At 43.9% G+C, this 14101-nt stretch overlaps 1 protein-coding gene across 1 annotated transcript in view; it reads left to right on the top strand.

The window, feature by feature from the left end:
- The window catches only part of CASQ2 (calsequestrin 2), a 35175-nt gene extending 21923 nt beyond the window's left edge, over nucleotides 1-13252 (top strand). The window contains exons 6-11 of the mRNA XM_035097320.3: nucleotides 214-344; nucleotides 6226-6271; nucleotides 9468-9522; nucleotides 11371-11471; nucleotides 11892-11966; nucleotides 12836-13252. Of these exons, the coding sequence (XP_034953211.1) occupies nucleotides 214-344; nucleotides 6226-6271; nucleotides 9468-9522; nucleotides 11371-11471; nucleotides 11892-11966; nucleotides 12836-13006 (579 nt within the window). The 3' untranslated portion in view covers nucleotides 13007-13252. The remainder of the gene's footprint in view (nucleotides 1-213; nucleotides 345-6225; nucleotides 6272-9467; nucleotides 9523-11370; nucleotides 11472-11891; nucleotides 11967-12835) is intronic.
- Nucleotides 13253-14101: the final 849 nt, after the last annotated feature.

Raw genomic sequence — 14101 nt, 5'->3', positions numbered from 1 at the left:
AGTTTTCAGAAGAACATTGCTGATTCTGATGAAAGCAGTGTTTCATTCTTATGGAAGTATGTAGTGCTATATTTCTTTGTTGCGGTATTTTAACTTTCCACATACTTACATGTTGAATAATTCTATCAGTGTGAGCTGCCAATATATTAGAGAGAAATGTTTTTCTGCGAAAGAAATCCCCATACATTTACCATTGTCTTTGATTGTTTATAGGTTGCAAAGAAACTGGGCCTGAAGCTAAATGAGGTGGATTTCTATGAGCCCTTTATGGATGAACCGGTCCACATCCCGGACAAGCCATATACAGAAGAAGAACTGGTTGATTTTGTGAATGAGCACAGAAGGTATCAGTCATGGAACTCAGAATAGTACCCCTTGTCCTATAGGGTCAGGGCATCCCAGTTGCAGTGCAAACCCCCCAAGGGTCCCTATTTTCCAGGGACAGTCCCAGAGTTACAGAAGCCGCCCTGGTTTCTGATTTGTTCCTGGAACATCTCGCTTTTCCTAAGGCCATCCCTATTTTAATCGGAGAAATGTTGATGGATATGGAGTTATGCGACTCCCAAGCCAATGAGATTGTTGTTGTTGTTGTTTAGTCATTTAGTCATGTCCGACTCTTCGTGACCCCATGGACCAGAGCACGCCAGGCACTCCTGTCTTCCACTGCCTCCTGCAGTTTGGTCAAACTTATGTTGGTAGCTTCGAGAACACTGCCCAACCATCTTGTCCTCTGTCATCCCCTTCTCCTTGTGCCCTCCATCTTTCCCAGCATCAGGGTCTTTCCAAGGGAGTCTTCTCTTCTCATAAGTTGGCCAAAGTATTGGAGCCTCAGCTTCAGGATCTGTCCTTCCAGTGAGCACTCAGGGCTGATTTCCTTCAGAATGGATAGGTTTCATCTTCTTGCAGTCCATAGTACTCTCAAGAGTCTAATCAAAGGAGATTAGTAACACTATAAATTTTAGAAAACAACTGAAAGCAGCAATAAAAATAGTTTTACTGTTTTTATAGATGTTGGAAGCTGTCCAGAGTGACTGGAGCAACCCAGTCAGATGGGTGGAGTATAAATAATGAAATAATGAAATAATAACAACAACAACAACAACAACAACAACAATAATAATAATAATAATAATAATAATAATAATAATAATAATAATAATAATAATAATGGAATAGGACGTCCCTCTTTTCGTCAGAGATATGTTGGAGGGTATGAGTTCAGATCTTCCCAATCTGTCCCTCATCTGAGAGTGGCAAACATCCTATTGAAGGGTTGTATTTTACAGGCCCTGCTTTTGCAGGTCTCTTGATTATCGTATCCAGTGTGGTGTAGTGGTTAAGAGTGGTGGATTCGTAATCTGGTGAACCGGGTTCGCTTCCCTGTTCCTCCACATGCAGCTGCTGGGTGACACATGCAGCTGCTGGGTCACACTTCTCTGAAGTCTCTCAGCCTCACTCACCACACAGAGTGTTTGTTGTGGGGGAGGAAGGGAAAGGAGATTGTGAGCTGCTTTGAGACTCCTTAGGGTGGTGATAAAGCGGGATATCAAATCCAAACTCCTCCTCCTCCTCCTCCCCTTCTTCTTCTTCTTCTTCCTCCTCCTCCTCCTCTTCTTCTTCTCACAGCCTGCACAAAACCTCTTCATGAGTGATTTGCATATATTTGGTAACACAAAACGGGGATGTATCAATAGACCAATATTTTGGAAATCCTGCAGGGTTTATTTATTTGTGAAAAGAACAATAGACTGGAGGCTTACTGAATGGCATACAACATTACAATGACCATGTTTGCATCCACACACATACAGTACATGGATTGCAATGAAGAATTATTTGCAGCTTGTTGCCCAATTTTGTAGCTAGGATTTGTGGAAATATGGGCCCCACCAGCTGTGCTTTAGATCCTTGCCCACCCTGGCTAATAAAAGCTGCCAGAGAAGGCTTGGCCACATAGGTTTGTGTTGTGCCCAATTTCTCTTTTTAGCAAGATATAATGCCATCTGGCTTCACATAAGAGGTGGTAAGGCCACTTTTTGAAAAGTCGTCATTGGACTTGACAGCATTGCATAACTATTGGTCAGTCTGAAATAGTTCCTTTGGGGGCCAAGTGTTGCCCAAACAGAAACAGGTGGTGGTGTCTCGGCTCCAGGTTTGCCTAGATGAAACTGATTTTCTAGGCCCATTTCAATCTGGCTTCAAGTCTGGTCATGGGCTTTGCTGCCTTAGTAGATGACTTCCCTGTTGATTCTGCCAAACTCTTTGGTGGTATTAAAATACCATCAACCCTTCTGGATCATATATCTCGGCTGGACATTAGAGGCACGGCCTTGCAGTGATTCTGGTCCTTCCTGGAGGGATGTTTTCAGAAGGTGATGCTGGGGCACATTTGTTTGACTCAAATGCCCTTGGATTGTGTGGTTCCTCAGAGTTCTCCAGTGGATGGTGAAGGCAAATAGGTTGTAGCTCCTCCTACTGCTTTAAAGGCATGTGACTTCTCAACAGAGCTATTTTTCTAGAAAAAGAGGTGCCGGAACTCACCATGAAAGCCTCCCTTGTTCTCTTAGAATGGCAACGGCACCCACCTGAGAGGAGCAGGAACTGAGTTATGGTGATTTCTGGCTGGGGGAAAAAACCCCTGTTTCTCAAGGAATTGATGCAAGCTCTCTTTTCCTGTTAGAGCCTCAGTTTGTTTCCTGGTTTTGTCCAGCACAGATCTCTATTCCCTCAGTCCTGCATTGTTTGTTTGTTGCTTATGTCTCTGTGTGCTCTTTTCTCCTCTAGTTTTGTCTTTTTTTTTAACCCAATCTGCACTGTTTTCTATCTTTCTCTTCTTTTAATGTCATTACATTTTTTAAAGCACTTTGTTGTTGTTTAGTCGTTTAGTCTTTCCCAAATCTTCATGACCCCATGGACCAGAGCACGCCAGGCACTCCTGTCTTCCACTGCCTCCCGCAGTTTGGTCAGACTCATGCTGGTAGCTTTGAGAACACTGTCCAACCATCTCATCCTCTGTCGTCTCCTTCTCCTTGTGCCCTCAATCTTTCCCAACATCAGGGTCTTTTCCAGGGAGTCTTCTCTTCTCATGAGGTGGCCAAAGTACTGGAGCCTCACCTTCAGGATCTGTCCTTCCAGTGAGCACTCAGGGCTGATTTCCTTCAAAATGGATAGGTTTGATCTTCCTGCAGTCCATGGGACTCTCAAGAGTCTCCTCCAGCACCATAATTCAAAAGCATCAATTCTTCGGCGATCAGCCTTCTTTATGGTCCAGCTCTCACTTCCATACATCACTACTGGGAAAACCATAGCTTTAACTATACGGACCTTTGTCGGCAAGGTGATGTCTCTGCTTTTTAAGATGCTGTCTAGGTTTGTCATTGCTTTTCTCCAAGAATCAGGCGTCTTTTAATTTCGTGACGGCTGTCACCATCTGCAGTGATCATGGAACCCAAGAAAGTAAAATCTCTCACTGCCTCCATTTCTTCCCCTTCTATTTGCCAGGAGGTGATGGGACCAGTGGCCATGATCTTAGTTTTTTTTTGATGTTGAGCTTCAGACCATATTTTGCGCTCTCCTCTTTCACCCTCATTAAAAGGTTCTTTAATTCCTCCTCACTTTCTGCCGTCAAGGTTGTGTCATCAACATATCTGAGGTTGTTGATATTTCTTCCGGCAATCTTAATTCCGGCTTGGGATTCATCCAGTCCAGCCTTTCACATGATGAATTCTGCATATAAGTTAAATAAGCAGGGAGACAATATACAGCCTTGTCGTACTCATTTCCCAATTTTGAACCAATCAGTTGTTCTTGCATTTTATTTTATTTTTTGTACCCCCCTCCCCTTTCATTTCTCCATGACAATGTTGAGGGCATCCTGAGCAAGTTTGCAGATGACACCAAATTGGGAGCGGTGGCTAATACCCCAGAGGACAAAATCACACTTCAGAATGACCTTAACAGATTAGACAACTGGGCCAAAGCAAACAAGATGAATTTTAACAAGGAGAAATGTAAAGTACTACACTTGGGCAAAACAAATGAAAGGCACAAATACAGGGTGGGAGACACCTGGCTTGAGAGCAGTACATGTGAAAAGGATCTAGGAGTCTTGGTAGACAAGAATGCTTTGGTGGCGTTTCCTGCTTGGCAGGGGGTTGGACTGGATGGCCCTTGTGGTCTCTTACAACTCTATGATTCTATGTTATCTGGAAGATCTCAGAAATGGGCCACCATGACCCTTGAACACACCCAGGTAGCCCATAAGCCTAAACAAAGTTGGTGGTAGCATTGGCTACACCACCTTGTTCCACATCTGCTGAATAGTCCCCTCCTCTGAAACAGTTGAACTGCTGCCAGCCAGTATACCTCCAGGTATGATGACTCCAGCAGACACACTCATAGGACAGCTCCCACAGAGGAATGTCTGGGAATCTCAGTCAAGGCCCCTGAAGCTTTATCCCAGGAGCACAAGAAGCAACGAGAAAAAGAAACAAGAGCAATCATCTCAGCAGACACATCATCTGACACAGGCAGTTCCTAGCATGGACCACTAAATATTGCCTACTACCAGAACAGATGGAGGAAGATGGCAGCTTAGTTCCTGTGGAGCAATCAATGATTGTGCAACAATTTAAAGCAAGCATAGGCAAACTCGGCCCTCCAGATGTTTTGGGACTACAACTCCCATCACCCCTAGCTAACAGGAGCAGTGGTCAGGGATGATGGGAGTTGTAGTCCCAAAACATCTGGGAGGGGCGCGAGTTTGCCTATTCCTGATTTAAAGGGTCTTTATTTAGCTAACCTAAAGTCCATTGGCTGTACTTAACTTACCTGTTGTGGTATTTTAAGTGCTAATGGATGCTGTAGACACTTCTCTCTCAGAAGATCCCAGGAGATCTGGGATAGCTTATTGCAGTGTTTCCCAACCAGTGTGCCTCCAGATGTTTTGGGACTACAACTCCCATCATTCCTGACCACTGGTCTTGCTAGCTAGGGATGATGGGAGTTATAGTCCCAAAACATCTGGAGGCACACTGGTTGGGAAACACTGGCTTATTGGGTAGAGCATGAGACTCTTAATCTCAGGGCCATGGATTTGAGCCCCATATTGGGCAAAAGATTCCTGCATTGCAGGGGGTTGGACTAGATGACCCTTCCAGCTCTACAATTCTACCGTATGATACTTTATTTCTTTATTTATTTATTACCTTTTCTTTCATTCATTCATTCATTCATTCATTCATTCTCTCTCTCTCTCTCTCTCTCTCTCTCTCTCTCTCTCTCTCTCTCTCTCTCATTTTCTTAAGGAGATTGTAGCTGGTTTTAAATAATATACATAAAAACTTGAGAATTTGTTTGCATGTTGGTGGTCACCATTGATGCTAACCTTTTAAACGTATGCACAAAGTGGGTGGATAGAAAAAGATACATGTTACTTGCCCCAAAATGGAGTGGCTGGGGAAACTCAGCCAGATGGACAGGGTATAAATAATAAATTATTTATTTATTTATTATTACATTATTATTATTATTATTATTATTATTATTATTATTATTATTAAATCAGAAGAAGTCCTGACGGAAGAAGAATGAATACAAAAACTTGTGGAATATGCAGGAATGGCGAAACTTACTGGAAAAATAAGAAATCGAGATAACAAACATTTTATAAAATAATGGAAATGGTTTATTGAATATTTACAAGCAAACTGTAAACAGATAAAAACATTGGCAGGATTACTGTAATAACCTGCAGTTTTATAAGAGTTTGCATTTGAAGCAGATGAATAAATGATTGAGTTAATTTGGAATATGCAGAAAATATAAAAATTAAATTTAAGGAACCGCAGAGAGAGGGGGAAGGAAGTTGAGTTTCAAAACATTAAAATGATTGTAAAATTATTGAAATGCATGAAATTGAAAATCATAAATAAAAATTATAATAAAAAAGAAAAAAAATACATCATATTTTGAGCCCGGATAGGGTCTATTCCTCCTCGCTCCCACGTTGTTGCTGTTTGTGTTAATGGAAATTGCTGATGCTCCCGTATGGTTTGGAATCAGACTTACTGCAGTTGTAAAAAAGATGGACCACTGTGTCAATCTGGTTCACGCCTGCCAGTGGAAGATCCTGTCTTCTGAGTCTCCTTTTGTTACACAGAATCTTAGTCATAATGACCATACAGATGTACCCATAAAACTGAGGTCTCTATTCTTTCTTTTCAGAGCCACACTGCGCAAACTGCGCCCAGAAGATATGTTTGAGACCTGGGTAAGTGAAACAAATTGGGAGCTGTAGGGATGGGGATATTTTCAAGAAGAAGTATCTGGGCTAGCTGCATTGTCAAGCACGCCCGTAAAGAAGACTCAGGATGCAAAGTATATGGTAAAATGGGTATACTTGCTACAACCAAATCAATGGCATCTGGGATGGTGGATTATGTCATAAGGAAGAATCACAGCCCTTGTATCTCCTGGGCATGTTAACAGGGGCAAACCGCAGCCATGCAGCAAAGGATTGGGAAGAAATCCCCCCCCCTTGCTATTTGAAGCTTGGGTATGTGAACCTGGCACTTGTGTAGCTCTGCTGTCCAGCATTCACCAGGGGGGCACCCTCAAGGACACACACACCCCCAAGTCAAAGGCAGTATTAGTGAAAATAGTGTACACAAATATAAGGGAAATTGCCATATGTATATATGGCAAAACCATGACCAAATGCATGCATCAGGACAAATGCACATGAAAATGAATACAGATTTTAACTGAAATCAAGGTGGGGGGAAAAAATTAGAAGCACAGAGAAACCAAAATGGACAGATCCATCCACCGGTAGTTGAATGGCAGCCTATGTTCTCTAACACACTGGCACCGGGAGATGCTAGGAAAATGAAGCCTGGTTTTCTTCCACTGCATCAGAGATGAGCCTCTGCCACTTGTTTAATGAGTTATCGACTTTGGAATTGTGTTTGTGCTAAGACAGTTTGAATTGTCTTGCGGGGCGAAAAGGGGGGGGGGTTGGAAGAAAAGAAACACACAAACCACACATTACAGTGGACTATTGTTGCTCTCATTTCAGTAGTAAATCTGCTCCAAACATCTCTAAAGCCTCGTTCCTACAACTCCCCCACCTTCCCCCCAGAGATGTTTTCCACTTATTCTTTTAGCTCTTCATTTTATGGGGGTTCTGTAACTGGTGGGCTCAGAGGGGAAAGAAATTAGCATTTAGATGGGTTTTTTTCCTCTTGCATTAATACCAATTGAAATTGAAAGCTGGGATTGGTGGAAGACAAGGAACATGAGGGTTTTCCATGGTATAATTCCAAGATGACATTCATAGCAGGTGCACAATAAACAACCTGACTGCCAACTCAGATGGCCTTTGCCAATATAATTTTCATTGTGCCCAGATACCCAAGGCCTTGCTGCCAACCTTGTGGCTTTTAGGAAGAAAACCATCCCATATTTTTTTGGGGGGGAAATGCTAACCTTTCTCAATTCTCTTTTCCTCTTATTAGATTTTACAGACACCCCTGCCAGAATCCTTTTGTTCCTCTCTCCCATTCCTATGCCCCAACTGTCCCCTTCAATTCTCACTTTTGGACAACACCAGAAAGAACCTTCTGTGATTGTTTGGTTGCCTTGTTTCTCATGAATTGATCTATTGCTTTGCCTGGCAAACTTTATGGGTGATCGAGACCTGTACTTGAATGGCCCTTAATATCTTGGGAGTCTCTCTACAGTCTTTGAAATGTTATACCCATCAGAATTTTGTAGAAAGATGGGAGCCCTCTTAAATTACAGGAGAACCATGCAACGATGCCTCCTATGTTGGCATTTCCATCTCACCGTATAAAGTTGAATGCATAAAAGGAGTCCCTACATGCATGCAACTGCATATGCAGAGGGCTTGTTCACTGGCGGAGCTTCATTTTCCGGCACCGGGGGTAGAGAGCAGGCAGGGGCGGGCTGGCGCGCGTTCTGAGGGTGGGGCACCCAGCACGGGCGGGGGGCAGCAGCCATGATGCCCTCAGGATCATGCTGCCCAGGGTGGAGCGCCCCCATCGCCCCTCCCTGCCTACGCCCCTGGGCTTCTTTTGTTCTTCAAATAATTGAAAATCCTGATAATGCAGATCCCTGATGTTGTGGAAGCCCAACATTTGTGTTCAGCCATACATGTTTAGCTCCTTTCATGTGGAGCCATCAGAGTTGGGCAGAGTGATTTGCTGATGTTCACTATCTGGTGTGTTCTTGCTTGCCATTCATACATTCACTGAACACATGGCGGAGTTGTGTGAAGAAGGCTGGAGTTTTCCGTTGGGAGTTTTCGATTGCTGGGATTTGGGCTGGGCCACAAGAGAGAGCTGGTGAATTGACTAAATATAATAGCTGGTATATGACCGTAATAAAGCTTTGATTGATTGATTGATTGATTGATTGACCAAATATGATGCTTAGTCAGCAGTCGTACAGGTGCAGTTCAGATTACTAACTGTGCTACATGGATTGGACAGAATCTATGTACTCTCCAAGTCTTCTGCTTGAGTCGTTGTAAATAAGTGACTTGCCATATGAGTTATGGGACACTTTATCCCTCTGCAAGAAAAATAACTTGTGGGGGAAGAGCCTTATGGACCATGGAACCTGCCGCTCAGTCACAGGAATAATAATAATACCAATACTAATACTACTACTACTAATAATAATATATTACTTGTACCCCGCCCATCTAGCTGTGCCTCCCCAGCCACTCTGGGCAGCTTCCAACAGAATATTAAAAACACAATAAAACATCAAACATTAATAATAATAATTTATTTGGGCGGCTTCCAGAAGGATATTAAAATACAACAATCTATTAAACATTAAAAGCTTCCCTAAACAGGTCTGCCTTCAGATGTCTTCTAAAAGTCAGATAGTTGTTTATTTCCTTGACATCTGGTGGGAGGGTTCTACTGCCGAGAAGGCCCTCTGTCTGGTTCCCTGTAACCTCACTTCTCGCAGGGAGGGGACCGCCAGAAGGCCCTCGGAGCTGGACCTCAGTGTCCGGGCTGAATGATGGGGGTAGAAATACTCCTTCAGGTATACTGGACCGAGGCCGTTTAGGGCTTTAAAGGTCAGCACCAACACTTTGAATTGGGCTCGGAAATGTACTGGGAGACAATGTAGGTATTTCAGGACTGATGTTATATGGTCTCGGGGGCCGCTCCCAGTCACCAGTCTAGCTGCCGCATTCTGGATTAGTTGTAGTTTCTGGGTCACCTTCAAAGGTAGCCCCACGTAGAGCGCATTGCAGTAGTCCAAGCACGAGATAACCAGAGCATGCACCACTCTGGCGAGACAGTCTACAATGAAAACGGGAATTCTTGACATTCTCTGGTTGACCGATCTTCAGATCCATCTCTCCATGCCCAGCACACTCTCATCCCTAACTTTCAACTCACCAATCCCATCTTTCTTGTCCACAGGAGGATGACCTTGATGGCATTCACATTGTGGCATTTGCTGAAGAAGATGACCCAGGTAAGAGATCTTTCTTTGTCCACCTTTCTGGGGCTCAGAGATCAATGGAAATTACCACATATCCCTTCCTACGTGCAAGACCACAAGAGAGCAGATCATGGAATAAAACCATTTGCTTGGGTATCTCTAACCCTCCTAACGTCTGTAGGATTCATACTTGGTCAGTGATACTTTTCTACTTACCCTGGGGACAAAGTAAAGGCAGCAGTAATTTGCTCCCTTATGCTTTGGCTGTGTTTGAACTGCACAAATGCGAAGTGATTTACTGTTGACGTTAATGCAAGAACAAGCTACTACTGTTTGAAAGAATTGTTGTGAACACACCTTTCCTTTATGTGAGAGTGTGTAAATCTATCGGAGGCTACAGTTCTTGCATTTCCTGGCTACGAGCTCTGCAAATATGTTGCTTCATTTCAATATTCTTTTTTCTTTAAGTGTACAGCTTTTCCTAAGTTGCAAAACTACCTCAGGGATTTGGAGGAAGTGGCCCTGTGATATCACAGGCACAAGCTAATCTGCACATTGTACAGCCAACTACTGCTGCTCACAGGAGCCATTTCCCCTCAGCTCAGCTCCTTTTTTTGCAGGGTCTTCCAACATGGCTCTGTTGCTCCAGTAATGTTTTGTTTACATGCCATCTAAGTCATGAGGCGGGTTCTTTTTTTTTTAAAGGCATTTTATTAAATTTTCCAATTAAACACATTTAACAAATAACAAAATGAAACAAACAACAACAAAAATTTTCTCTTACACATCTCTCGATTACTGCAATTCCCTTTGCTCTGCCGAGCTTTGACTTCCCTCCCTCCCCCCAGTGGGTTTTTTTGTCCATTCCTGTCTTACAGTTTCTTTATTCCTTCTATCTAAAGTCAATTCGTAGGATTTATTTCAGTCCTGCAAATGTCTTTAAACTTCTACAGTTCCTTTCCATATAGTCCACAAATTTACTCCAATCCTTTTGGAACCTTGACTCTCCCTGGTTTCGGATCCTGCTAGTCAGTCTTGCTGATTCCGCATAGTCCATCATTTTTGTCTGCCACTCTTCAATCGTCGGTAACTCCTGAGTTTTCCATTTTTGGGCTAATAAAGTTCTAGCCGCGGTTGTCGCATACATAAATAATACTTGATCCTCTTTCACAATCATGAGGCGGGTTCTTAATGCAGAGGAGAAGATGGGCAAAGAGATGAAGAGATTGCCGGGCTACTCCCCATGTCCAGAACAGAAAGGACAGTTGAATGGCACTTAAGCCCACCCAGCGCCCTGGCGCTAGGTCCCTCCAGCGCCCTGGCGCTAGGTCCCTCCAGCGCCTCTCCAAGGGCCCGGGAGTGCCAAGCGGACCACGGCAGCAGCGGGAGGCCACCTCCGAGGACTCCGCGCTGCGCCTCCTTCTCGTTTCCCCAGCGCTGGGTTCCGCTCAGTCAAGCTTCGCCACCAGCGCACGCATCGCGGGACTAGCAAGAGCTGCTTGGGCGCTGTGCGCGCGCTGGTGGCAAAGCTCGACTGAGGGGAACCCAGCGCTGGGGAAACGAGAAGGAGGCGCAGCGCGGAGTTCTCGGAGAAGGAGCGCAGTCCTGGCCAGATCGCCGGAACCCTGCGCTCACTTGGCACCCTTCCAGTGCCCTCCAGTGCCTGGCATCGTGGTTCTCCGCGCCACTAGCCTCTATGGCTAGGACGGGCCTGGGCACTGAGAAAATGCAGAGGGCCAATATTTTTTATTTATTCTCTTCTGCCACTGGCAGGGTTGCTTGGAACATCCTGTTCTCACCCTGATGACGACGACTGTGATAGCTTAGTGGATTCTTCTGACATCTGTGCATGAGAGGAACTTAAACAGTGTTTCATTTCAGATGGCTTTGAATTCCTGGAAATTGTCAAGCAGGTTGCTAAAGACAACACCGACAACCCTGAATTGAGCATTGTGTGGATTGACCCAGACGACTTTCCTCTGGTGAGTACGATGGCCTGGCGTTATTGTCATTTTGTCGTAATTTTTCCAGCGCTCCAGATAGATTCATAGGCACTCTCCTGTCTACTTCTACAACGGCAAATCTCCTAGAGATGAACTCTGGCACAGAAAGTACCGTTCTGTCAGCTGTACTTGGCTCAAATCAACCCTTACTTTCGGGAATGTTTTGGTGGAGACAAAGGAGGAAAGGGGAAGAAAATACTGAACAAAAACGGAGAACAACAGCCCAAGTCTTACAAAAATTGCACATACATTTAGATGGCAACCTCGCTTCTTTCCCTCTTGTCTCCCACTTGTCAGGCCCGATTATTTATTTGGGTGGACTTGGATTTGTGCACCGCTTAATAAATCGCCATGTTTATATGAAATCTTCAATGCTTCTCTTTTCTTTTGCTCCTACAGCTCATTGTGTATTGGGAAAAGACCTTCAAGATCGACCTATTCAAGCCCCAGATTGGTGTGGTCAATGTCACAGATGTGAGTATCAGCAAGTTCATGTACCTGGTAGCTTTAGGTTCGAGGAAGAGACAAACTGACATGGGGCCTATCCAAAGCCCAAAAACTGGATTTCTTCGTTTGGCACACCCATACTCTTCTCTTCTTCCACGTATCCCACTAGGAAGTCCTCTGCCAAATGAAGTCTTGCTTATTTCAGAGACAGAAACTATAGTTGCATGCTGAGGATGATCATATACGTATTCAGACTCAGGAGTGGTGTCCATTGTAGATAGCTTGGAAGTCAGTTCAGTAGCAAGTGGGAGTGGGGGGTGGAGCGAAGCCTGCTAATTCCCAGTTATGGCATCTTTTCTTTGATTCATGAAGTCAATAAAGTGGTACAAAAAATCACATACAGTTGTACCTTGGCTCCCAAACTCCTTGAGAGTCAAACGTTTCGGCTCCTGAACCATCGAAAACCAGGAGTGTTCCAGTTTTCAAACGTTCTTTCGGAAGCCAAATGTCCGACGGGGCTACCGCGGCTTCCGATTGGCTGCAGGAACTTCCTGCAGCCAATCAGAAGCCGTGCTTTGGAAGTCGAACGTTTCAGAAGTCGAACTTCAGAATAAGTTAGACAAGATTCTTGCCTTGCGTAATTGATCCTAAGAGCTAAATTTGAGCTTTGAAATCTCTTAGAGAACGTAAATACAGGTGAAACTCAAAAAATTAGAATATCGTCAAAAAGTTCATTTATTTCAGTAATTCAACTTAAAAGGTGAAACCAATATAGAAGAGACTCATGACATGCAAAGCGAGATATGTCAAGCCTTTATTTGGCTCAATGACCTGCTATTTTACATTTTACATGAAGCAAATCTTCATTTTTCTTTCTATACTGCCTTTTCTTTTAGGCTGATAGTGTCTGGATGGATATCAGAGATGATGATGACCTCCCCACAGCCGAGGAATTGGAAGATTGGATAGAGGATGTGCTTTCTGGGAAGATAAACACTGAAGACGATGATGTTGATGAAGATGATGGTGACGAAGATGATGATGACGATGATGACGATGACGACTAGGTTATGGCACTTTGAAAGCATCCGGACATTAAATTTATATTCCTCAAGATGTTATGCCTCCCAGTGTTCTCCCTTAAAGGGAAGACATTTGTATTTAGGACTTCCAAAGTCTGTTTCTAAGAGTCACTGAAGGCTTGCTGCCTTGTTTTCTTTCCTTTGTACCCATCTCCAACATATTTCCTATTCTAATTTCCAAAAGCTGTTTCCCAAGCATAAGACAATTAAAAAAAAAGTGACTGCATGGCATTTTTGCTCTCTGCAGATCTCTCTGTTTATTGGTAATAGCAGTAGAAAAAAGCATGGAATTACCCCAGTGGCAAGATGGATAATTCTTTACAAGGGGCTGAGAGCTTCTTGGATTATCGCAAAAAGATCTTAATGTTTTGGGTTGAGCTTTGCCCAAGTTGTATTTTTAAAACAAGTTCTCAGGGTGAACCCAAGAAGAATAATCAAGCAGACTTTGTAGGATACCTCTTTAAGAAATCCATTATGGCCCCCTTAAAAGGTAAAGGGACTCCTGACCATTAGGTCCAGTCGTGGACGACTCTGGGGTTGCGCCACTCATCTTGCTTTATTGGCCGAGGGAGCCGGCGTACAGCTTCCGGGTCATGTGGCCAGCATGACTAAGCCACTTCTGGCGAACCAGACACACGAAAACACCGTTTACCTTCCCACCGGAGCGGTACCTGTTTTATCTACTTGCACTTTGAGGTGCTTTCGAACTGCTAGGTTGGCAGGAGCAGGGATTGAGCAACGGGAGCTCACCCTGTCGCTGGGATTCGAACCGCTGACCTTCTGATTGGCAAGCCCTAGGCTCTGTGGTTTAGACCACAGCGCCACCCGCTTTCTATGCCATCCCATAGCCCCCTTACTTCATTGTAATCCTCCTGATTAGAATGATCAGGCTATTTACCCTGTATCGTTAGTATTACCAGCTATGCAGTTAAACGGAGCTCCGGAAATTTTAAAAGCAGCTTTGTCTACTAACTAAGCAAAAAATGGGTTAAAGTAAGTGAAGAACAAATAAGAGACAAATAAGGAGGCGATAAAGTAGTTGTGTTTAGATGCAAAGGGAACAGCTACGCACCTTGTTTT

This window comes from Zootoca vivipara, chromosome 15 (assembly GCF_965207765.1).
Source record: "Zootoca vivipara chromosome 15, rZooViv2.hap1.1, whole genome shotgun sequence".
Classification (NCBI taxonomy): Eukaryota; Metazoa; Chordata; class Lepidosauria; order Squamata; family Lacertidae; genus Zootoca; species Zootoca vivipara.
Note: the sequence above shows the minus strand (reverse complement) of the source record. Positions and strands in the feature narration are given on the sequence as shown.